At 43.0% G+C, this 18,667-nt stretch overlaps 1 protein-coding gene across 10 annotated transcripts in view; it reads left to right on the forward strand.

Annotated features, from left to right (window-relative positions):
• ZDHHC3 (zDHHC palmitoyltransferase 3) overlaps positions 1-18,402 on the forward strand; it is a 31,216-nt gene extending 12,814 nt beyond the window's left edge. For 8 of the 10 annotated variants that reach the window (XM_010712964.4, XM_010712963.4, XM_085226503.1 and 5 more), the window contains 5 exons: positions 94-218; positions 4,302-4,398; positions 6,212-6,293; positions 9,402-9,532; positions 16,344-18,402. In XM_010712964.4, the coding sequence (XP_010711266.1) occupies positions 94-218; positions 4,302-4,398; positions 6,212-6,293; positions 9,402-9,532; positions 16,344-16,577 (669 nt within the window). In that variant the 3' untranslated portion in view covers positions 16,578-18,402. The other 2 variants (XM_085226506.1, XM_085226504.1) reach the window with 2 other exon arrangements.
• Positions 18,403-18,667: the final 265 nt, after the last annotated feature.

Here is an 18,667-nt window from a genome sequence, read left to right on the forward strand (position 1 = left end):
TCCTCCTCTTCCATAGTTTTAAGTCATCTCTACTATTCTGAGCACTGACAGTGTTCACAGGATAATCTTCTGGTTTGATTTCCTTTTCTGCAGGGTGCTGTGCCCAAAGGTAACGCAACAAAAGAGTTCATTGAGAGTTTACAGCTAAAGCCAGGACAGGTGGTTTACAAGTGCCCAAAATGTTGTAGCATCAAACCTGACAGAGCACATCACTGCAGGTAAAGTCTCTGCACCTCAAGAATTGTCCTGTGTGCTTGAATTATTACTAGAGTGTGAGACTTGAGTGATTAAATTGGGAGTTTGGCATTCAAACTCTGTTGCCAGGAGTGGCAGACGCATTCAAGTAAAAAACTCAGGTGTTTTCAGGGACATTTTCATCTTCAGCAGGCTAGGGCTACTTCTTGCAAAGTGAGAAACACTTCACATGAGTGCTGCTTCACACCTGAAATTGACATTCTGTGATTTGTAGTGCTGGCTATTGTGTGAAAAAAGACCTAAAATGACTTTAAAAGGTTCACTAAACACCAAAAATCTGTGCAACATAAATGTCTCAAAGGTCAATGGCCTTTTTATTTTTAAGTCAGAATATTGTCTGTAGATTTAGAAATGATACTTAATTTAAAACTGAAGTTCAGGTAACAAATTGTGTGTGTGTGTGTGTTTAATATATTTTTTCAAGAGTTCTCGTTTCCACATTTTCATTGAGTACTGTGACTTTGTTTTGTGCTTTGTGACAGATCAGCATGCCTACTGATCTGTCATGTTCTTTCTTTTTTGGGTAGGATAAACTTCCCTGAAGAAAGCAACTGGCAGTGAGCTTTTTAGTACTTTTTAGTACTAAAAACAACAACTTCCTAACATATTCTTCTGCTTTTAAAACAAGCAAACCTGCTTTCCAGTAATTAGTAAATGAATGTGCACTGGTATCCTTTCCTTATCTACCCCCAAACCACAATGCATACTGAGAGAGCTCGTGTTGTGGTTACTGGATTCAGGCAGAGGTCTTGTAGGGAGGGAAATACGCAGATGTGACTGAGCTGAACAAACGTGCTTTGCTGTTTGCATTTTTCAGATCTCAGACCTTTAGTGTGCAATTTTTTTGTTGCTGGCTTTTTGTTGTAATCCAGCTCAGGAGTTGGTTGTTCAGTAGGAGCAATGTGATCGTTCCTATCACTTATTAATGCCGCTGTAAAATCCTCTCTGACACGTCTTCAATTATGAATGAAGCTTCACAGCTAAAAAGCTGTCTGGCTGATGACTCACACTGTAGGCAAATGAAAAAGGCTGTTTGGCAAAACACAAAACCTCATCTCCACAGTTCTCCATTCTTTAAGTTAATTTTATAGACGTTAAAATTTGGAAAACCCATCCACTGTGCATTAATGGTGTTAAGAATCTTCAGCCCAATGTTCCCTGTGGAGATCTGTTCGACTTTCACACCCCAAGTCTGCGCATGTGCATCAGCAGGAGTCGTTGCTAGCTGTGTGCATGTGGGACCACAGTGCTTTTTGATTCACGAGTCCCTGGTGCCCAGCAGCATTCCTTCCAGTGTTTGGAAGCTGGGCTGTTGAGACGAGTGTATTTTAGAGTATGGGCAATCCCTGCTGTTGACCACTTTTGGTCCTTGGTTCTGTGCTTCCTTTTCAACCAGTTAGTTTCACCTTTTGCCTCTTATCCACCTCCTTTTGGTACACAAGCAGAGAATGATAAGTCTCCTTCCAGCCTTAGCTGCCTCCTTTGTGGAGCTCTTTGGTTTAACTGCTTCAGGCTGTCCCTATTTGGGGAACTAGGACCTGGCAGCAATTGTAGGGGTTGCTTTAGTGCTCAACCTGCTTCACAGCTGAAGGGAAGTTTGTCTGCTCACACAGAAAAACACACAAACTAGTTCAGAGTACAGGGAGGCACCCTCCTGCTTTATGCCATCCACCCTTCTCCCTCTGCCTCTTTCCTTTTTTTCCAGGTGAAAGGTTGATGTTTGTCCTGTTGAAGTCTGAAATTTTCAGGCAGATAACTTGTTTTTACCACACAACCTGATTTGAGTACCACATAGCTCAAAAACATTTTTGAGTTGCTTATTCTAGCAAAATGAGGCTTCTTCTGTTGTCTACTGTGTCGGGGACCAGTTGTTAACAGGCTACCTGTGCCTACCTGAGCTCTTGCTCTGGCAGCCTGCCCAGGCAGCCTTTCCCTTAGCATTAGGACTGTAGCAGCTCTTTGATTGCCCAGGCATGGCAAGGCTCCTTGGGATTAACTCCTCCTGCTGTGCAGTCACTGCAGGGCTGTTCAGAGAGAGGCTTTCTATTATTTATTCATAAGTGCTCATAAGAACATGCTTATGTTTTTATTTGAGGCTCTCTTTAAGTGTTTGGATATTACTGTTTATATTAAAGGTCAAAATATTTTGAATTCTGAGAAGAAAAATGAACATAAAATGAGGCAGCCTTCAATTCTTCCTGTTCCAGAGCCACGAGAATTGTTCTGGGATCGCTGCTGCTGCTCCCTCTTATGGGGCTATTGTTCGTTTGTTTTGGGGCTTCGTGCTTTTTCATATTTGATTTCTGTGCTTGTTTGTGTGATGCAGTATCAGGAGACAGCCTTTCGTCTGCTATCATATGAGAAAGCAGCAGAGAAAAAGACCTCTTTTATTATGAGGCTCGAAGCAGTTCCTGACTAATCAGGAGAATGATGTTCAGACAAAGTAGCAGTCTTTTAATTATTTGACTTCAAGCCACAGTGTGCCTGCTGGCAAGAACTTGAATTTTGATTTTATTAGTGTGGTTTTGTGAAGTACTTTAACATCTAATTGTACCTTGGATGTATACCGTGGTAATGTCTTCCTGACTATCTGCCCTGGCTGTTTTATGCCAGCGTGTGGCTTACCTTGTTTTCAAGGGTCTTTTCTCACGTTTGCTTCAGTTTTGTTCTTCACAAGTTCCTGCTAGCAGATAATGATAGCAAATAAACCTTTACCTACTATTAGCCTGGTCTGGTGGTTGGTGACCCTGGCTTTGGCAGGGGGGTTGAAACTAGATGATCTTTGAGGTCCTTTTTAACTCAGGCCATCCTATGATGAGATGATTCTGTGATTAATAATTCTGGAAAGTGTTCTTGCTTATTAACCGTTTTTCACATCTTTGTGTTGTAGGTGGGATTTTTGGTTAGTCTTTAATCTGTAGATGTTTTCAGAGACTAACTAGATTAAAACCAGACTAACACACAATTTTTCCATCTGCCTGAATGTATTTTTCAAACTGTATTTTGGCAGAAACTCTGATAACATTATGAGAATGTGTATTGCCTGACATGAATTTTTTACGGTGGTCATTTTGTACTGTGTGGCTGATTTCAGCAGAGAGAGAACCAGAAATATTAAGGTGCTGAATAGTAAATTTACAGACGTTCTGAGTTCATAGAATCATAGAATGGCCTAGGTTGAAAAGGACCACAATGACCATCTAGTTTCAACCCCCCTGCTATGTGCAGGTCGCCAACCACCAGACCAGGCTGCCCAGAGCCACATCCAGCCTGGCCTTGAATGCCTCCAGGGATGGGGCATCCACAACCTCCTTGGGCAACCTGCTCCAGTGCTTCACCACCCTAATATGTGTGACACCTTCCCCCTAATATCTAAGCTAAACCTCCCCTGTCTTAGTTTAAAACCATTCCCCCTTATCCTATCACTGTCCACCCTTGTAAACAGTCATACCCACTCCTGTTTATACATTCCTTTCAAATATTGGAAAGCCACAATGAGGTCTACCCAGAGCCTTCTCTTCTCCAAGCTAAACAAGCCCAGTTCCCTCAACCTTTCCTCATAGGAGAGGTGCTCCAGCCCTCTGATCATCTTAATGGCCCTCCTCTGGACTTGTTCCAAGAGCTCTGCATCTTTCTTCTACTGGGGGCCCCAGGCCTGGACGCAGTACTGCAGATGGGGCTTTACAAGTGCTGAGTAGAGGGGGACAATCACCTCCCTCTCCCTGCTGGCTACTCCTCTTCTAATGCAGCCCAGAACACAGTTGGCCTTCTGGGCTGCAGGCGCACACTGCTGGCTCACGTCCAGCTTCTCATCTACCAGGACTCCCAAGTCCTTCTCCACAGGACTGCTCTCAAGGGGTTCTTTGCCCAGTCTGTATAACCCCTGGGATTGCCCTGACCCAAGTACAACACCTTGCACTTGGCCTTACTGAACCTCATTACGTTTCACTTCTGTTTCTTTCATTTCTTTGTGTTCCTAAAATTTCTGTGAAATCTTGTATTCCTGGAATGGAATGTGCTATAAATAAAGTTCTGTTTTCTTTCAGCGTTTGCAAGAGGTGTATTCGGAAAATGGATCATCACTGCCCATGGGTCAATAACTGCGTAGGAGAGAATAACCAGAAGTACTTTGTACTGTTTACAGTAAGTATTTCACATGTGTTGTTTGAGGCTGTCCAGTGTGCAGCCACAAAGCTGTGTGTCATTTCTGAAGCAGCTCCAATGCTGGCTTGCTTTTCTTTCCTGTTTCAGAAGAGCTTTTCAGGGAACTCCTGCAGATTCTTGTTTCACTAACTAGGGAACGCACACAATATAGCAACTGGGAAAAGGCAGAACAGAAAGTGTTTGCCAGGGCTTTGTGAGGCTTGTTTTATCAGGTGATTGGCGTGCTGCTTCCCAGTTCATGTGGCTTGTTGATTCTTTCACTCTGTTCTGTGTTTGGTAGAGTTGCAACCCGTACATAGGGTACCTAAATGCTGTCCTTGTGAGAGCACCTGTCTGAGATTGCATAATAAGAGATTGTGTCACATCTTAAGCGAGGAGAGGAAAATCTACATCCCCTTTGGAAAGCATTGTTCACGTTCTACTTGCAAGCAGTTTATTTTTGTGCTTGAAAACTGAGGAGATTTTGACTTTGTGCTGTTTTCTATAGTATAACGTGTAAGAAAGCAGGAGCACAGACTTGAATACTACTTACATGGGAGGGTGGAAATCTGTTTCATCAAAAGGACTGCAAATGTCCTGTGGGAGCAGCATGAATGTTGCAAGGCTGCTTGTTAGTGATGCCCTATTTTATTAATAAGTCTTTGGAGAAATCTGTAGGTTCAAGGAAGCATGTTCTCATGTTACCAAGCAGAAAGGGAGAAATTTTGAATTAAGAGGGAAGTCTTGCTCCTAAACTTATTTTCTACTGTGTGGTTTGTTAGGATGTGGGTTACAGAACAAAACCCCTTTTCTTTCCCTTGAGCAAGGTTGTTTTCACTGTAAGGGATAAGCAAGATGCTTTAATCATATCAGAAGGATTTCTGTTTCCCTTAAAACTGCCATTGCTTTCAAGCGGGCTCTATTAAACAGCCAGTGTAGTTGCAAGAGAAACAAAAGATTTTGTTTATTCTTTTTTGTTTTGTTTCTGTTTACTGTCTTTAAGACCTGGGGAGATGAAAGCATGGCAGCTCCAAGGGGAGGCAAAACGCTCTCCTGTCACCCTTTTCTGCTCCCACAGGGTCACCCTGTAACAAAATGTCCCTCACACCTACTAATCTGTAGGTCCAGGAAAGTCATCCTTTTAGCCCTGTCTCTGTAAATTGTAGTGTAGTACTGCCAATAGTTTGAAGTATTTTGTTGCAAAGCTAAGACAGGATTTGAAAAACATGGATTAAGTGCAAAGTGTTGAAGGCTGACAGGAATTTTCCATGCCAGTGTCTGCCTCAGGGAAAAACACTTATTTAAGGGAAAAAAATGAAATCCTTTTTCTCAAACTGGAAAATAGATGAAGTGCTTACTGTGGTTAAAACAAATTAGCTGTTGTTTCACTGGTAAACTGTAGTGCTCTCATGCTTGAGAGCACGGACATGAGCTTTGACAGCACGACACCTCAATGTCAGAGAGCTGCTGGTGTCTGAGAGCTGCACTGTGCTCAGCAGAGGAGGGGTTGCACGCTGTCTGGGAGGCCACACTGAGGCGCAGGACCAGGCTTTGTGTCTGCCTGGCTTCCAACTGAACAACTTCTTCCCATGCCCTTGGAGCTGTTGGTAAGGCCAGATTGAGTTGGGTGTCACTTTAGTGTTTACCACCTTCAGGTTGCTTTATTCGGGGGATGGAGGTTGTTGATTTTTGGTTTTAGGGTTCTTTTATGTCTGAACACTGCACTTGATTTTAAGTTGTTGAAAATAAGCATTTTGGTCTTTGCCTGATACCTATATTACATCATTTTTCTTCTCTTTTTATTTTTTTCCAGATGTATATAGCACTGATTTCCCTGCATGCTCTAATTATGGTGGGATTTCACTTCTTGTATTGCTTTGAAGAAGACTGGACAAGTGAGTACTAATGAAGCATCTCATTAAAATATCAGATGAGCGTATGGAAAAGACCTTGTAATACAGTTTGCTTGTAAGACAACCCTTTTGTATCATCTTTAGGAGAATGGTATCAAAGCTCTGTTACGTGATCTTCAATTTTTTTTTTTTTTTATGATCAATCTTGGAACTTCATAATTCTTTCTGACCTGCCAGGAACTTTGCCCTGGAAAGTCCTGTTCTGTCTTAGGGCTGAAACTGCCTGAGAGGAAGCTGAGACATAAAGACTCCTAGATACTATGTGTGCAGTAAACTACTGTTTCCCTAAATGCAGCACTGATTTCCTGAATGCCAAAGCAAGATAAGGAGAATGTGTATGCTCTTTTTAAAAGGGTAACGTGAATCATTCTTGCAAGACTGCCAGGAAAACATGTTAACTCAGATCCAAAAATCCACCCTCACGAGAACAAGTAATTCCTTTCCACACACATACAAAAAAGAATTAACAAGAACCAAAATAAACTGCCAGCCCTTGTTCTGGAGCAACAAATGAACAAGCTTTCACATAAGCATTTGAGATATGTTTTTAAAAAGTATGAATATGGGAAATCCTCTAGATAATGCTGAGTTAATTAGACAGGTGTCTCATTAAAAGTTGTGTGTGCAGCTTGCACGTTTCTTGGAAAGGCATTAGCTTCCTTTTTCTTAGAATTCCCTTTTCTTACAATGTGTCATTGTGCTTAAGGACTGGTTTTATTAGCTTACAATAATGTGGAGGATGGGTACACTCACACTTATGAGCTGAATTTGACAAGGTTGTTCTGCAGTTCAGAACTTTGCCAATTAGCTGCTAAATGGCACTGAGAACGTCTGGATTTGGCAAGGACCATGAAGGAAGGATACATCAAAAGAAAGTTCCCTTTCTCCTAGCCTGTGTCTGTAGGGGAAGCAGTTTCCCACCTGTCCCAGGTTTTGGAAGCAGAAGAGGGCATTTACAAGAGATGGATTTGTTGTTCCAGCTGCCTTACATTTTTGCTGGTTGTGCCTGATTATTGCTTATCTCTCGAAGCTTCACGTCTGCTCATGAGAGAAATACTCATCTTTTTTTATTATTTTTGTAACAATGCCATGTGCATACTACACGTGGCACTTGTTGAGAACAATGCAGTGATTGCCAATACTAGTATTTCAACCTACCTCACAGCATCTCGGAAGAGAACAGAACCCAGAAAAAGAAAAATGATGGACGAAGTGTGCTCAACAAAAAAATGGACAGATGGGTGCTTGTTTTTTGAGACAAATAACGTGGCACTCTGCTTAATTTGTAAAGAAATGGTGATAGTTTTCAAAGATTACAATTGGAAAAACATTACCTGCAAAAACATGCTGCCAAATTTGATGCGTATCTGGGAACACTTTGAAAAGACAAAACAGTGGAACCACAAAGAAGTCTGTCACTTCAACAAAATCTTTTTTATAAGGTTAAAACTCAAATGGACTTTAAGAGCTAGTCACGTGGTAGCAAAATAAATCTAAACTATTTACTGATGGTGTGCTTATTAAGCAATGTTTGGAAAGTGTGGCAGATATAATGTGGTATAGCTACTGACATTGCCCCAGCAATGGCTGGTAAAAAAGGGGGATTTATTAAATTAATAGAAGGTGATGCAACTGCCACCAGCAAATGATGCTTGATGAAATATCACTGCATCATACATCCAAGAAAACATATATGCAAAAGCTTTAAAAATGGATATTGTTATGCAAATCATTATCTAAGCTGAGAATTGCATAAAGTCCAGTGGATTGAATCGTCACCAGTTCCAGGAGTTCCTTGAAAGAAGGGATGTAATTACGAGGACATCATTTACTTTTTTGAAGGAAGGTGGCTAAGTCAGGGTAAGATGCTGAAAATATGTTATGATCTGTGACATGAAATCAAGTCATTTGTGGAATGGAATTTATGCCAGAACTTGAAAATGAAAAATGGCTCACAGATTTAACAGTTTTTGGTGGATTTGATCGCTGATTTAAATGAGCTAAACGTATGTCTTCAAGGTGAAAATCAGCTTATCTTTTCTATGTTTCAACCATGACAGCATTTGCAATGAAACAAATTATGGCAAGCTCAAGTGATGGCAAATGATCTTATGCATTTTGATGTGTTGGCTAAACATAGGCCTGTGAACAGCAAAAAATATGCATCTCTGCTTTCTGGTTTGATAAAGGAATTTGGGAATAGGTTTCAAGATTTCCAAAAGAATCATCATTTTTTTTTGTTTTTTTGTGACTCTATTTTCAGTTGACATAAATACATTACCTGCACATTTTCAAATGGAACGTATAGAGTTGCAATCAGACATTCAAGTCAAAGCAAATTCGGTCCTGTTTCATTACTGGACTTTTATAAGATCTGCCTTAACAGAGAAAAATATCCTGTGCCTCACAATCATGCCTTATTCGCATCATTGCTTTTTGGCAGTACGTGCACTTGTGAACAATTGTTTTCAAGGATGAATCACAGGAAGAATAACATTTCATCGAAAGTCTCTGACGAGCACCTTGAGAACTCTCTAACAATTGCAGCCACTTCCATGGAACCAGACTCTGATGCATTGGTTTCATAAAAACAAGGCCAAACATCTCACTAGTTTTATGGTTTTGCTCCTCTCTGCTTTTTACATTTTAATAAAAAATATATGGAAACGTAAGTTTTGTTATTTTATTATATATTTTACATGTGGCCCAAGACAATTCCCCTTCACTCAATGCAGCCCAAGCAAGCCCAAAGGTTTGACACCCGTGCTGTAAGTGAAAGAGAGTAGAATGGGTTCCTGACTAGCAGGCTGGGAAAACATCTCACTGAAAAAGGAATCTGCTACTTAACAACAGCAAAGCCCTGTGATGCTTTCTTGTTACTTTGTTAAACTTGTAGGAGTGACTTTGTGCATCCTCACATCCTTTGTGCATCTTTGTTGTGCATCCTCAAGACATCTGAGCTTCCCCGTGCACCTTTTTGAGTATGATCACCATGCAGTTTATTTTGAAAACTCATGGTCTAGTGGGTGTTTTGCAGCTGCTGCATTACCAGATCTGTCCCCTTCCAACTCTGTTGTTTTGTCTTCACAGAATGCAGCTCCTTCTCTCCACCAACCACAGTGATCCTTCTCATCCTCTTGTGTTTTGAGGCGCTCCTCTTTCTCATCTTCACCTCGGTTATGTTTGGGACCCAAGTACACTCCATCTGCACTGACGAAACGGTGGGTGTTCCACACCCTCTTTTCTTTACCTTGTCTCTCACCGTTAATAGAGTTATGGGGTTTTGCCTCATTGCATGGGGAATTCATGTGTACTCTTTGAGGAAAAATCCAGTGTGACCAGCTGAATCAGCACGGTGATAAACTGTCCTCTCTGAAAGTCACTGTGAGGAGTGGTGTCCACCAGCATAATTATTGGTTGGGATGCTGTGGGGTCAGACATTACACTGCGTAAGGTAAGGCATTGGTAATGGGGTTTACTCTGTACAGATTCAAGAACTGTAGATTCAGGAATATTTTTCCTTTAATGAAGTGCTGCTAGGCTGGTCTTTCAGATTTTTGTTGTGTCCCTGCTGGTGTCACAACGTGCAGCTTTGCGTGCTAGAAAATTTTCAGTTTTAGCTTGTTAATCTGTTCAAAATCCACTCTCAAGGAGTGGGGGGGGAACAGCAGGGGAAATTTGAGACATTCCTGGAAATGGAATACAGTCCAATAGTGGTGGGTACAATCTACTGCAAAGCCACCGTGTTTGAATACATCCAGTAAAGGTGACACAGTAATGTTGCTACCCTTGTATTGCTGCACTTGCTGCTTCTGTAAAGGTGGTGCTGGTGCCTCCTGGTGATACTCCCACACATGAATGCTGCTGGCTTTCACCAAGCATGCTCAGAGATACGATAGCTCACTTAAAAAGACTGGAATTAACTGGAGTGACTGAAGATAAATTACAGTCTTAAAAGAGGGACCGGAGTACCCTGCCTCCTTTAGTTGTCCTTATCCTTCGCTTTACTCATGGCCAGTTAAAGCTAGAATAAATATGTTGGCTGCCATTGGAGAGCTGTGACTGTCACTGCAGTGAGTAAGAACCCATCACTCTGAGCCTTCTTTACAGTGCATGTTTTTCTGCCTGGCTTCTGCAAAAGGCTGATGTTCTCATTGTGGCTCTTCTGTGCTCAGAGGAGGGCTGCAGCTATTCGTCCTGCCTCCGACCTCTGCGATGGAGTACAGTATCATAGGAAACAAGATCCTGCCTAAGTCAATCAATAAGTGTGTAAATTAGCAGTGCTCTCTGTGAAAGCATCACCCAAATTTCTCAGTCTTTGAAACCTGGCAGGAATTTTTAGAAGCTGTTTTCCATAGTCAGGTACACAAATAAGTCTCCTTCATTTCCCATCCCCTCGAATTCTGGAAGCTCTTGTGAAAGGACTTAAGCCACAAAATAAAATTAAAGATATGGACACTCCCTGTTTGGTTGTAGAGGTTTGCTTTTGATTTATGTTTTGTTTTTTTTTTTAATACTCAGCAGTAAAGATTTTGCTCTTTGGATGCCTCTATGTTGTCTGTTAATTTTTGCTAGCTTTGAGCTAGCTGGGTCTGGCAAACAATCCGTTTTGAGTGCAGGATATTTCCAGGTGAAGTTCTAATATGGCCCCTTGAAGAATTGTATGTCACATTCTAGAGACAAGACTGTCTTGTGACCTTTCTCACCTTCTTCCAATCCCCAGGAGACCTCCTTCTCCGTCTTCTGCATTGCTGGCCCCCTGGGATGCTTCCTCTCTGTCTGGAGGCACCCAGATCCCCAGTATTGTGCCATTACCTCTGGAGGTGACATTCTCAAGGGTCACTGCAGCTCTTGCAGTTGGCTGAGCTTTTTCTGCAGAGCACCCAGAACTGGTAACTTGAGACACACAGATGTATTACAGTGCATTAATCTATAGCACAGGAGAAATGTGAAGGTCAGGAGAAGCTTACCTTGCAAAAGATCATAAGTTAAAAAACATAACAATCTGCCTGCCAGCACTACCCATGGAAAAATAATTCTCTCCACTGACTGCACCAATTAATTTTGCTTCTGTGACAGCCAGTCATAGCTTTCCTGGAAGACCCAATTCGTGTTTATGGTATAGCACAGATTTGAGTTTGTGGGGTTTTTTGGTTTTGGTTTAAAAATGACTGACCAGTGAGTGTTCCAGCTGATTGCTTGATGGCTTATTTTTATTTTCCCTCTAACCTGTACTAAACAACGCTAATGATTTCTCTCCAGTTGGTATCTTATATAGCCTTTTCTCCCTGCTGTTGGCCCATGCATGTTTTGGCAGTGATTTAATGAAACATGAAGAGGCACCAGGTAGACTTAGCCACATGGAGCCATGGGTGAATCTGAACTTCCTGAACTTGCTTGGTGAATCTTGGAGCATTATAGATATTATCTCATTGGGTTTTTTTGTCTGCAAACCTATGATTGTTTCCTCTAATTTTTTTTTTCCTGTCTGGTTAGCACGTAATGCTTTCAGCCATTAAAGTATGTGCTTTGTATTTGGTTTTATGTGGTGGGTTTTTTTAATTGACAATACAGACAATTGGAGGTCAGATCTTAAAAGGTTTGATGAAATTTCCAGGCCTGAACAAAATCAAAACAGTTCTATTTCCAAGAAATATTTTCTATCTTTTTATTAGTAGTACTATTAGTAGTAGTATAAAGCATGGAAAGAGGAGAGGCTCTAAAGATGGGTTTTAATGTTCTTACTCCATCCTTTGGATAAGGGGTAACTGAGAATAGACCTTTCCACAAACCCAGAGTGACAAAAACTGAGCGTTTGACTGAAAATGTGATATTTCTGTTTTCAGGGAATAGAGCAATTGAAAAAGGAAGAGAGAAGATGGGCTAAAAAAACAAAATGGATGAACATGAAAGCAGTATTTGGCCATCCGTTCTCTATAGCATGGCTTAGCCCATTCGCAACACCAGACCAAGGAAAAGCAGACCCATACCAGTATGTGGTCTGAGGAATTCTTGACCAGCATTTCCACTAAGATAGAAACATATTGCAGCACTACTGTTTAAATTTTCCATGAATGTTTAAAACGAAAAGCAAGACAAACTTTTTTTTATGTCTAATGAATGGCTGATAATTGCAGAGAAAAAAAAGCCCTGTATTCCACAACTTCAGATAATTCTATATCTCTGGCTGAAACTGCTGCTGTTGCTTTTCTTTCTTTCTTCTTCTTTTTTTTTTTTTTTTTTCTTAATCATGTTAACTTTACTGGCCTTTATTTCTTTCTGCTTTTTGTATGGCATAACTAACGTGAAGGGAGTTTTCCTTCTCCGTTGTGATCCACCTCTTCTGAGTAGGTTTTCATGCTGTCTCCTGACTGTGCTGAGCTCTGTGGAAGACATATGAGTGCCAAGTCCTACACAGACACCTTTGGACTTCCTGAAGGAGCGTGCTGCTCTTTCAGAAGTGAACTTGAACTGGGAAGTAGACCCTTCACTTTACCAAAAGGCACAAGACGAGAACGTGACACAGCAAGAGAGCCAGTTGACCTGGTGATTGCACGCAGTTAAAGTATTTAAAACAAACATTGCCAACACTGCTTCCCCCTCGTTTTTCCGTCTAGCTACAAAATCGATCTCATCTTTCTGGCATTATTTTGTCTGTTCCCTCCCTCGTGCGCAGGAAATTGTTGCCATCTTAGGGGAACTGTGGCAGATTTTGAAGACTTTGTGGATTTTTAAAATGCCTTACATTTGCAGAAAAGAAAAAGAAAGAATCTGATTTTCAAATTCTTAGAATGGCAGCAGCATCATGTTGGTGTGTGTTTGTCTCGGTAAATGAGTTGTCGGAGCAATACCTGTTAAATAGCTTTTAAAAACTGATGTGAATGCCTGGAGGCAGATGGATAAAGACTAACCTTGGTGGGATGTGTCATTAAGCCAGGGAGATTGATTCTACGTTCTTAGCATCGCCCTGGTGTAGAGCTTTGTAAATCTTGTATCGTGTATATGCACAGCTGTGTGCAAATGCACACAATGTGTACGTATGTTAAAGCTGGGAACTGGTGGTGGTAAGGAGCATGTGTACTTCATGGACTTTGTGGTGATGAAAGGGGAGGGACAGAAGGCATTCCAGAAACAGGTAAGGCCAAACTATTCATAACTGTGACCGATACCTTGTGTTCAGGCAGAAATTTTGCTATATTTTTGGATCATTACTCCAATAGACTTATCAGAATATTGCTAACAAAGGAAAAACTACACATCAGCTGTGTCCAGGAATTCCAAGGAATCTTTTCTTTCCTTGGTTTAAATAAAAGCCGTATTTTTTGGAAGATGATGTGTTTAGACTGCTTCAAAGCCATGGGGGGATGGAGGGAAATCAGGGAAAGAGAAGTTTAGCGGATGTCTCATTCTGGAAGTAATGTGAATGCTGCATCTTTTCAATCTGTCAATGCTTCCATATGGAAAACAAATGCAATAAAACTTTTCCAAAAAAATTCTTTGCTGTTCTTAACTTCTTGAAACTTTGGGAAAATCTGGAATGGCTTCCTGAGCTTGGTCTGAGCAGGGTTGGCTTTTGTCACCCAGATAGGTAATGAATGAATGCATCTCACAATATAATTAATTGCTGAATTGCATGTTCTGGTTTTGTTTTATGTCCTGTGTTCACTATGCATTTTGAAGGAAGGCTGCTAGCATTGTTCTGGCATGTAGATCATTGTGGGGAAAACAAAAAGTTAATTACTCATTTGTGGTTTCAAACAAACACAAAGTGTTGAAGTATTACCCAGTACTGTATTTTTCAGGCAAACTTTCTGATGTTCGGAGCTGGCAGAAACGTCTGTCTGTTGGTGCCTGGTGTGTGCCTCTCTAACTGGTGTTCTCTGGTTTATTTGCACTGTGCATCTCAGAGTGTGACTTGGTGCAATGTGGCTCAGCACCAACATGAGGAAGGCAGACTTGCTGGCTCTCCCAAACAGCACCGCCTGATTTCAGGCACTGGTTGTGCTTTGGTGCAGCTGACAAAAATGGGAGCACAGATGTGGAGAGGAGGAGTTACGGTGTTTGCCAGTTCTGCTTGTGCCTTCCTTTGGGATTTTAAGCATATGAAAAGAACCAAAGCCTTCCTTCTGAGCCCTGAGAGCCGTCTGCAGGTCACTGCTCCTGAGCCAGAGCCCCCAGCACCCTGTATGGCACGGCATAGAAACGGGTGCGGAGGGAGATGGGGCAAGGAGCCAATTACACAGAGCTGCTGGTAAAACATAAGTTCCTGACTGCTGATTCTTTTCCCACTCGGCTCTATTTATCTGTGCTTGCATATCACAAAGTAAACTTATTTATCTGGGAACCTTTCTTTATCTTTCCCTCCCTTTCTGTAACCTTCCTCACGCCCTGCTGACTGTGGCAGCCAGGCAGAATGTGAACAGGAACTGATTTTGAACAGTTTTGTCTGTCTTGAATATGTGCCCAGGAGGGATCAGTAAGGCTGGGGATGGAGAGGAGAGGGAGAGCCTTGCCCTGCCTGCTGTGCTGCTGCTGGCTGAGCTGCCCTTAGCACAGCTTCAAGCTGACCTCACATAGTGCCGTGATTGGCAGATGCTGTTCTGAGTGATGGGTGCTGGTTCGGAAAGATGTGGCTCGCTGCTTGTAAACATTCACGATCCTTATCCCCCATTTTAGCAGCGTGGATTAAACGGTCACACAACCAATTGCTTAAGGAAGCTGTGGTGCCTCATCCCTGGAGGCATTCAAGGCCAGGTTGGATGGCATAGCCTGATCCAGTGGGTGGCAGCCCTGCCCATGGCATGGGGTTGGCACTGGGTGGGCTTTAAGGTCCCTTCCAACCCAAAACATTTTGTGACTCTGTGACTGAAGACAGGGCTAGAGCTGGCATGACCAGGGAGGCTTTCCATGCTTGGTGCTTTTTCTCCCCAGTGTTAGTGCAGAAGCAAGCTGCTGCTTGTTAATTATGTAATACCACATTAATTGGGGGCTCACTAGGTGTGCAGTTGTGGTGCCACAGAGATTCATTCACATGTCGTTGTTTTCCCCTTGCAAAGCTCTGAGATGATTTGTGGGTACTTAGAGAACACCTCCAGAATCAGAATGGAGGACTGGTTTGTATCACGCTATTCTAAAGCTGCTGTTTTAAATGGTTTGAACTGAACTTGCTCATTTTTCCTCTCCTTGAACATCTCCAAGCTCCAGTCTCATGTCTTCGCTTCTCGAGGAGCAGCATTTCTGCACTGTCACCTTTGTCATTGGTCACTCTCATCTACAAATCTGACTCCATCTCATGTGTAACGCAGAAGGTGGGCATGAAGACGTGTGCCCGACTTCACATAGGAGTGGCCTTAAAAACAAGTGCTCCAAGTGCTCTGTTTCTGCATAGAGAAGACTTCCAGACCTGAGCACTTACAGTCAACATGTGTCCTTACTGGTGGTCGTGGGAAGAAGATGGGTCGGAGCTGACCCAATGCTCCTTCGCACTGGGATTGGCCTTGGACAATTAGTGAAGTAGAAATAGTGTTCCTCAATATTTGCTCTTAATTGGTGCCAAACATGCATGTTCTCATATTAATTTTCATTACCAAGCAACATCTGTCTGTAGTAATTCCCAGTGACTGGGAAATGCAGCTCTGTGATCTTGTTTCTGAACCACTGTAAAAAAAAAAAAGAAAAGCCCAAATAAGGTGAAAATTCAGGTTGTGACTGTATTTTGTTACTTGTTGGAAGGATTTTAAAAGCACTGGGAGAAGAGGTCTCAGTTTGAAAGAGGGATGACCTTCCAGAAGCCTTCTTATTACCAAGCAATACCAACTTACACCCAAATAATTCGCCAAGTTTGGGGCTGTCCATGAGCTGAGTCGTGTTTTGGGGATTTGATGTTATGTCTGAGAATGAATTCATTGGTACAGCAGGATTTCTGTCTGCCTGCCTGTCTGTCCACCTCAGTAGCTGAGCTGTGAGCACCATGATGCAGCTCAAATACCTATTTTGAACATGAAACGACCCCAAACTCTCCTCTTCTTGCAGGGCATCGAGCGCCTTAAGAAGCAGAAGCCGACCTGGGTGCGGATCAGAGGCTGGGAGGGGATGAAGGCGGCCTTCGGCGGTACCCCATCCCTGTCCTGGCTCAACCCCTTCTCCAACATGGACTGCAGGAGCCCACCACCAACCCCTGCCGCCCCTGCGGCCGCCATCATGACGCAGGAGGAGATCGAGCAGTTCCTGGCTCAGGAGGTGTCCATCCAAGTGCCCCATGAGTAGCAAAGCATCAACCCAGGGGCCAAGGGATGAGTCCAGGTGGTGTGTTATTTTATTAACTACTTGTGGAGAAGCAGGGTGGATTTTCTGGTGTTTTTTTGTTTTTTTTTTTAATTGTACTTTGGGTACTTCTGGTGCAGAATATAATTCAGGACTATTTATGGGGAAGTCGGGTACAGCACCAGCAGAAGCAATGCAAATCTCCAGAGCAAGTTTAACCCAAAGTGAGAGCCACACGCCCTTTGGAGCTGTGTCCTGCCTTACCGAGCAGCTCTTATGTGGCCTTCGGGGAGAGACTCAGGTGTGGGGCCGGTGCCTTGGGGCTTCGTGTCCTCATTGCACTGGTTGGATGAGTGTTGCCTCTCATCCTGCCAGTGCCTGCATTCAGAGGTGATGCTCCAGCACTCTGACAACCAAGATCTAGACTGGTTTTTGGCTGGTTTTGCCTTGTCATCCCCCCACTTTACTGACCAGTGACACCTCATCTGGGCAATGTGCTCCTAGATTCCCACCCCCAGTTGTGCAGCTTTGAGGCCCTGTAACATGCAGCAAAGATTATCATCTTGGGAAAGAGAGATGGAGGAGTTGGGGAATAAACTGAGGTATTGTGGAAGACCTGGATTAACTTTCAGTTATTTATGAAAGTCCAAATTCCACTTGGTATTGCAAGGGTTTTTTCCTCATGGCAGTGATAAAGGAGTTTGAACATGAGGTAACAAACAGTCTGGTGGGTGGAAGCTAGGAGTACAGTGGGGCCAGAATCCAGGAAAACAAGGGGAGATGTTTTGAACCATAGTGACCCCCTGTGTTTCTCTTTTTCAATGAAAAAAATAGATTAGGGGGAAAAAAAACGCATAAGGAACTGTGTGTCTATCAAAAATGTCTGGGTAAAGGGAAAGGTGCTGTACCCTGGGGAAACTGAGGTATCATCTTGCTGTAGGTTGGCCCTACGAAGCAATGCGGTGTGGAAATGGGAGGCTGTCTCACTTCTGCACCAGCCTTCATGTCTGCATGTCAGGGTCTGCATCACTGGGACATTGGGGACATGTGTGAGTCTATGCAGGGAGAAGTGGGGGTGTGTAATGTGGAAGCTGGGAGCTGCTGTTCTCAGTTAACTCTCCCACCTGTGGGTGGAGGTGGGGTTGCAGGGCCCCACAGGAAAACCAGCACTGGAAGCAGCATTTGGTGTAATGTGACAGCTGTATCCTCAGTGCTGATTGCTGGGGTGATCTCCTTCCACTTCCTCCTCAGCGATGAGGTTTGTGTGCTGTTTCAATAGCTGAAACTAGAAAGCTGTATGAAAGGGGGACTCCTCTCTGCCCACTCCATGCTGCCACATTTTTGCCCATCAAAGGTGCAGGAGCTGGAAGAATGCTGGCATCAGGAAATCAGAGTGTTCCCTCACTCCTTGGTACCCTCCTGCTCAGCCTTGGTACAGCATGGCAAAAGTCCGAAGCAGCAGAAGTCCTCATGAGTTGGAATGATCTGCTTCGTTCCAAGCCTTGGCATCCACCTCATAGTGTAACTCCCACCAGGTAGCTTGAGACCAAAGTTATTTCCATGAAATTGAAACCAGCCCCCTTCCCCTCCCTGTGGCATCGTGCCTTCACCTCCAGCCCAGCTGGGCTCCATCAGCACTGCAGCATGGGGCTTCAATCCTGGTGGATGGGATCACAGTGGCCATGTGCAGCATTCATGGTCTTTTAAAGCAGGCTTTCTATGCAAGTAAAGATCCTGTATCTCTTGGAAATATATATATTTTGATAATCATAACTCTGGTTTATGCCTCCGGATGCTAACTGTACTTATTAAAGAATTAATATTTCCATGCTGCAGTCTCTGCTCCTCTGTTCCCTGTGCTCCACTCTGCCCTGGGGGGCTCCATGCCCCGGGCAGTCTGACCGAGTGCTTGGTTAGCAAACCTGCCCACAGGAAGGGTGCAGAGTTAAGTCATCTTTGAAGCCCCTTCCAAACCAAATCCTTCTATGACTTTATATGAGTCTATGGCAGGGGGTTGGACCTGAGTGGTCCCATCCTGTACAACCCAAACCATTCTGTGATTCATATAATAGAATCAGGTTGCAGAGGACTTT

Source organism: Meleagris gallopavo, chromosome 6, assembly GCF_905368555.1.
Source record: "Meleagris gallopavo chromosome 6, MGAL_WU_HG_1.1, whole genome shotgun sequence".
Lineage (NCBI taxonomy): Eukaryota > Metazoa > Chordata > Aves > Galliformes > Phasianidae > Meleagris > Meleagris gallopavo.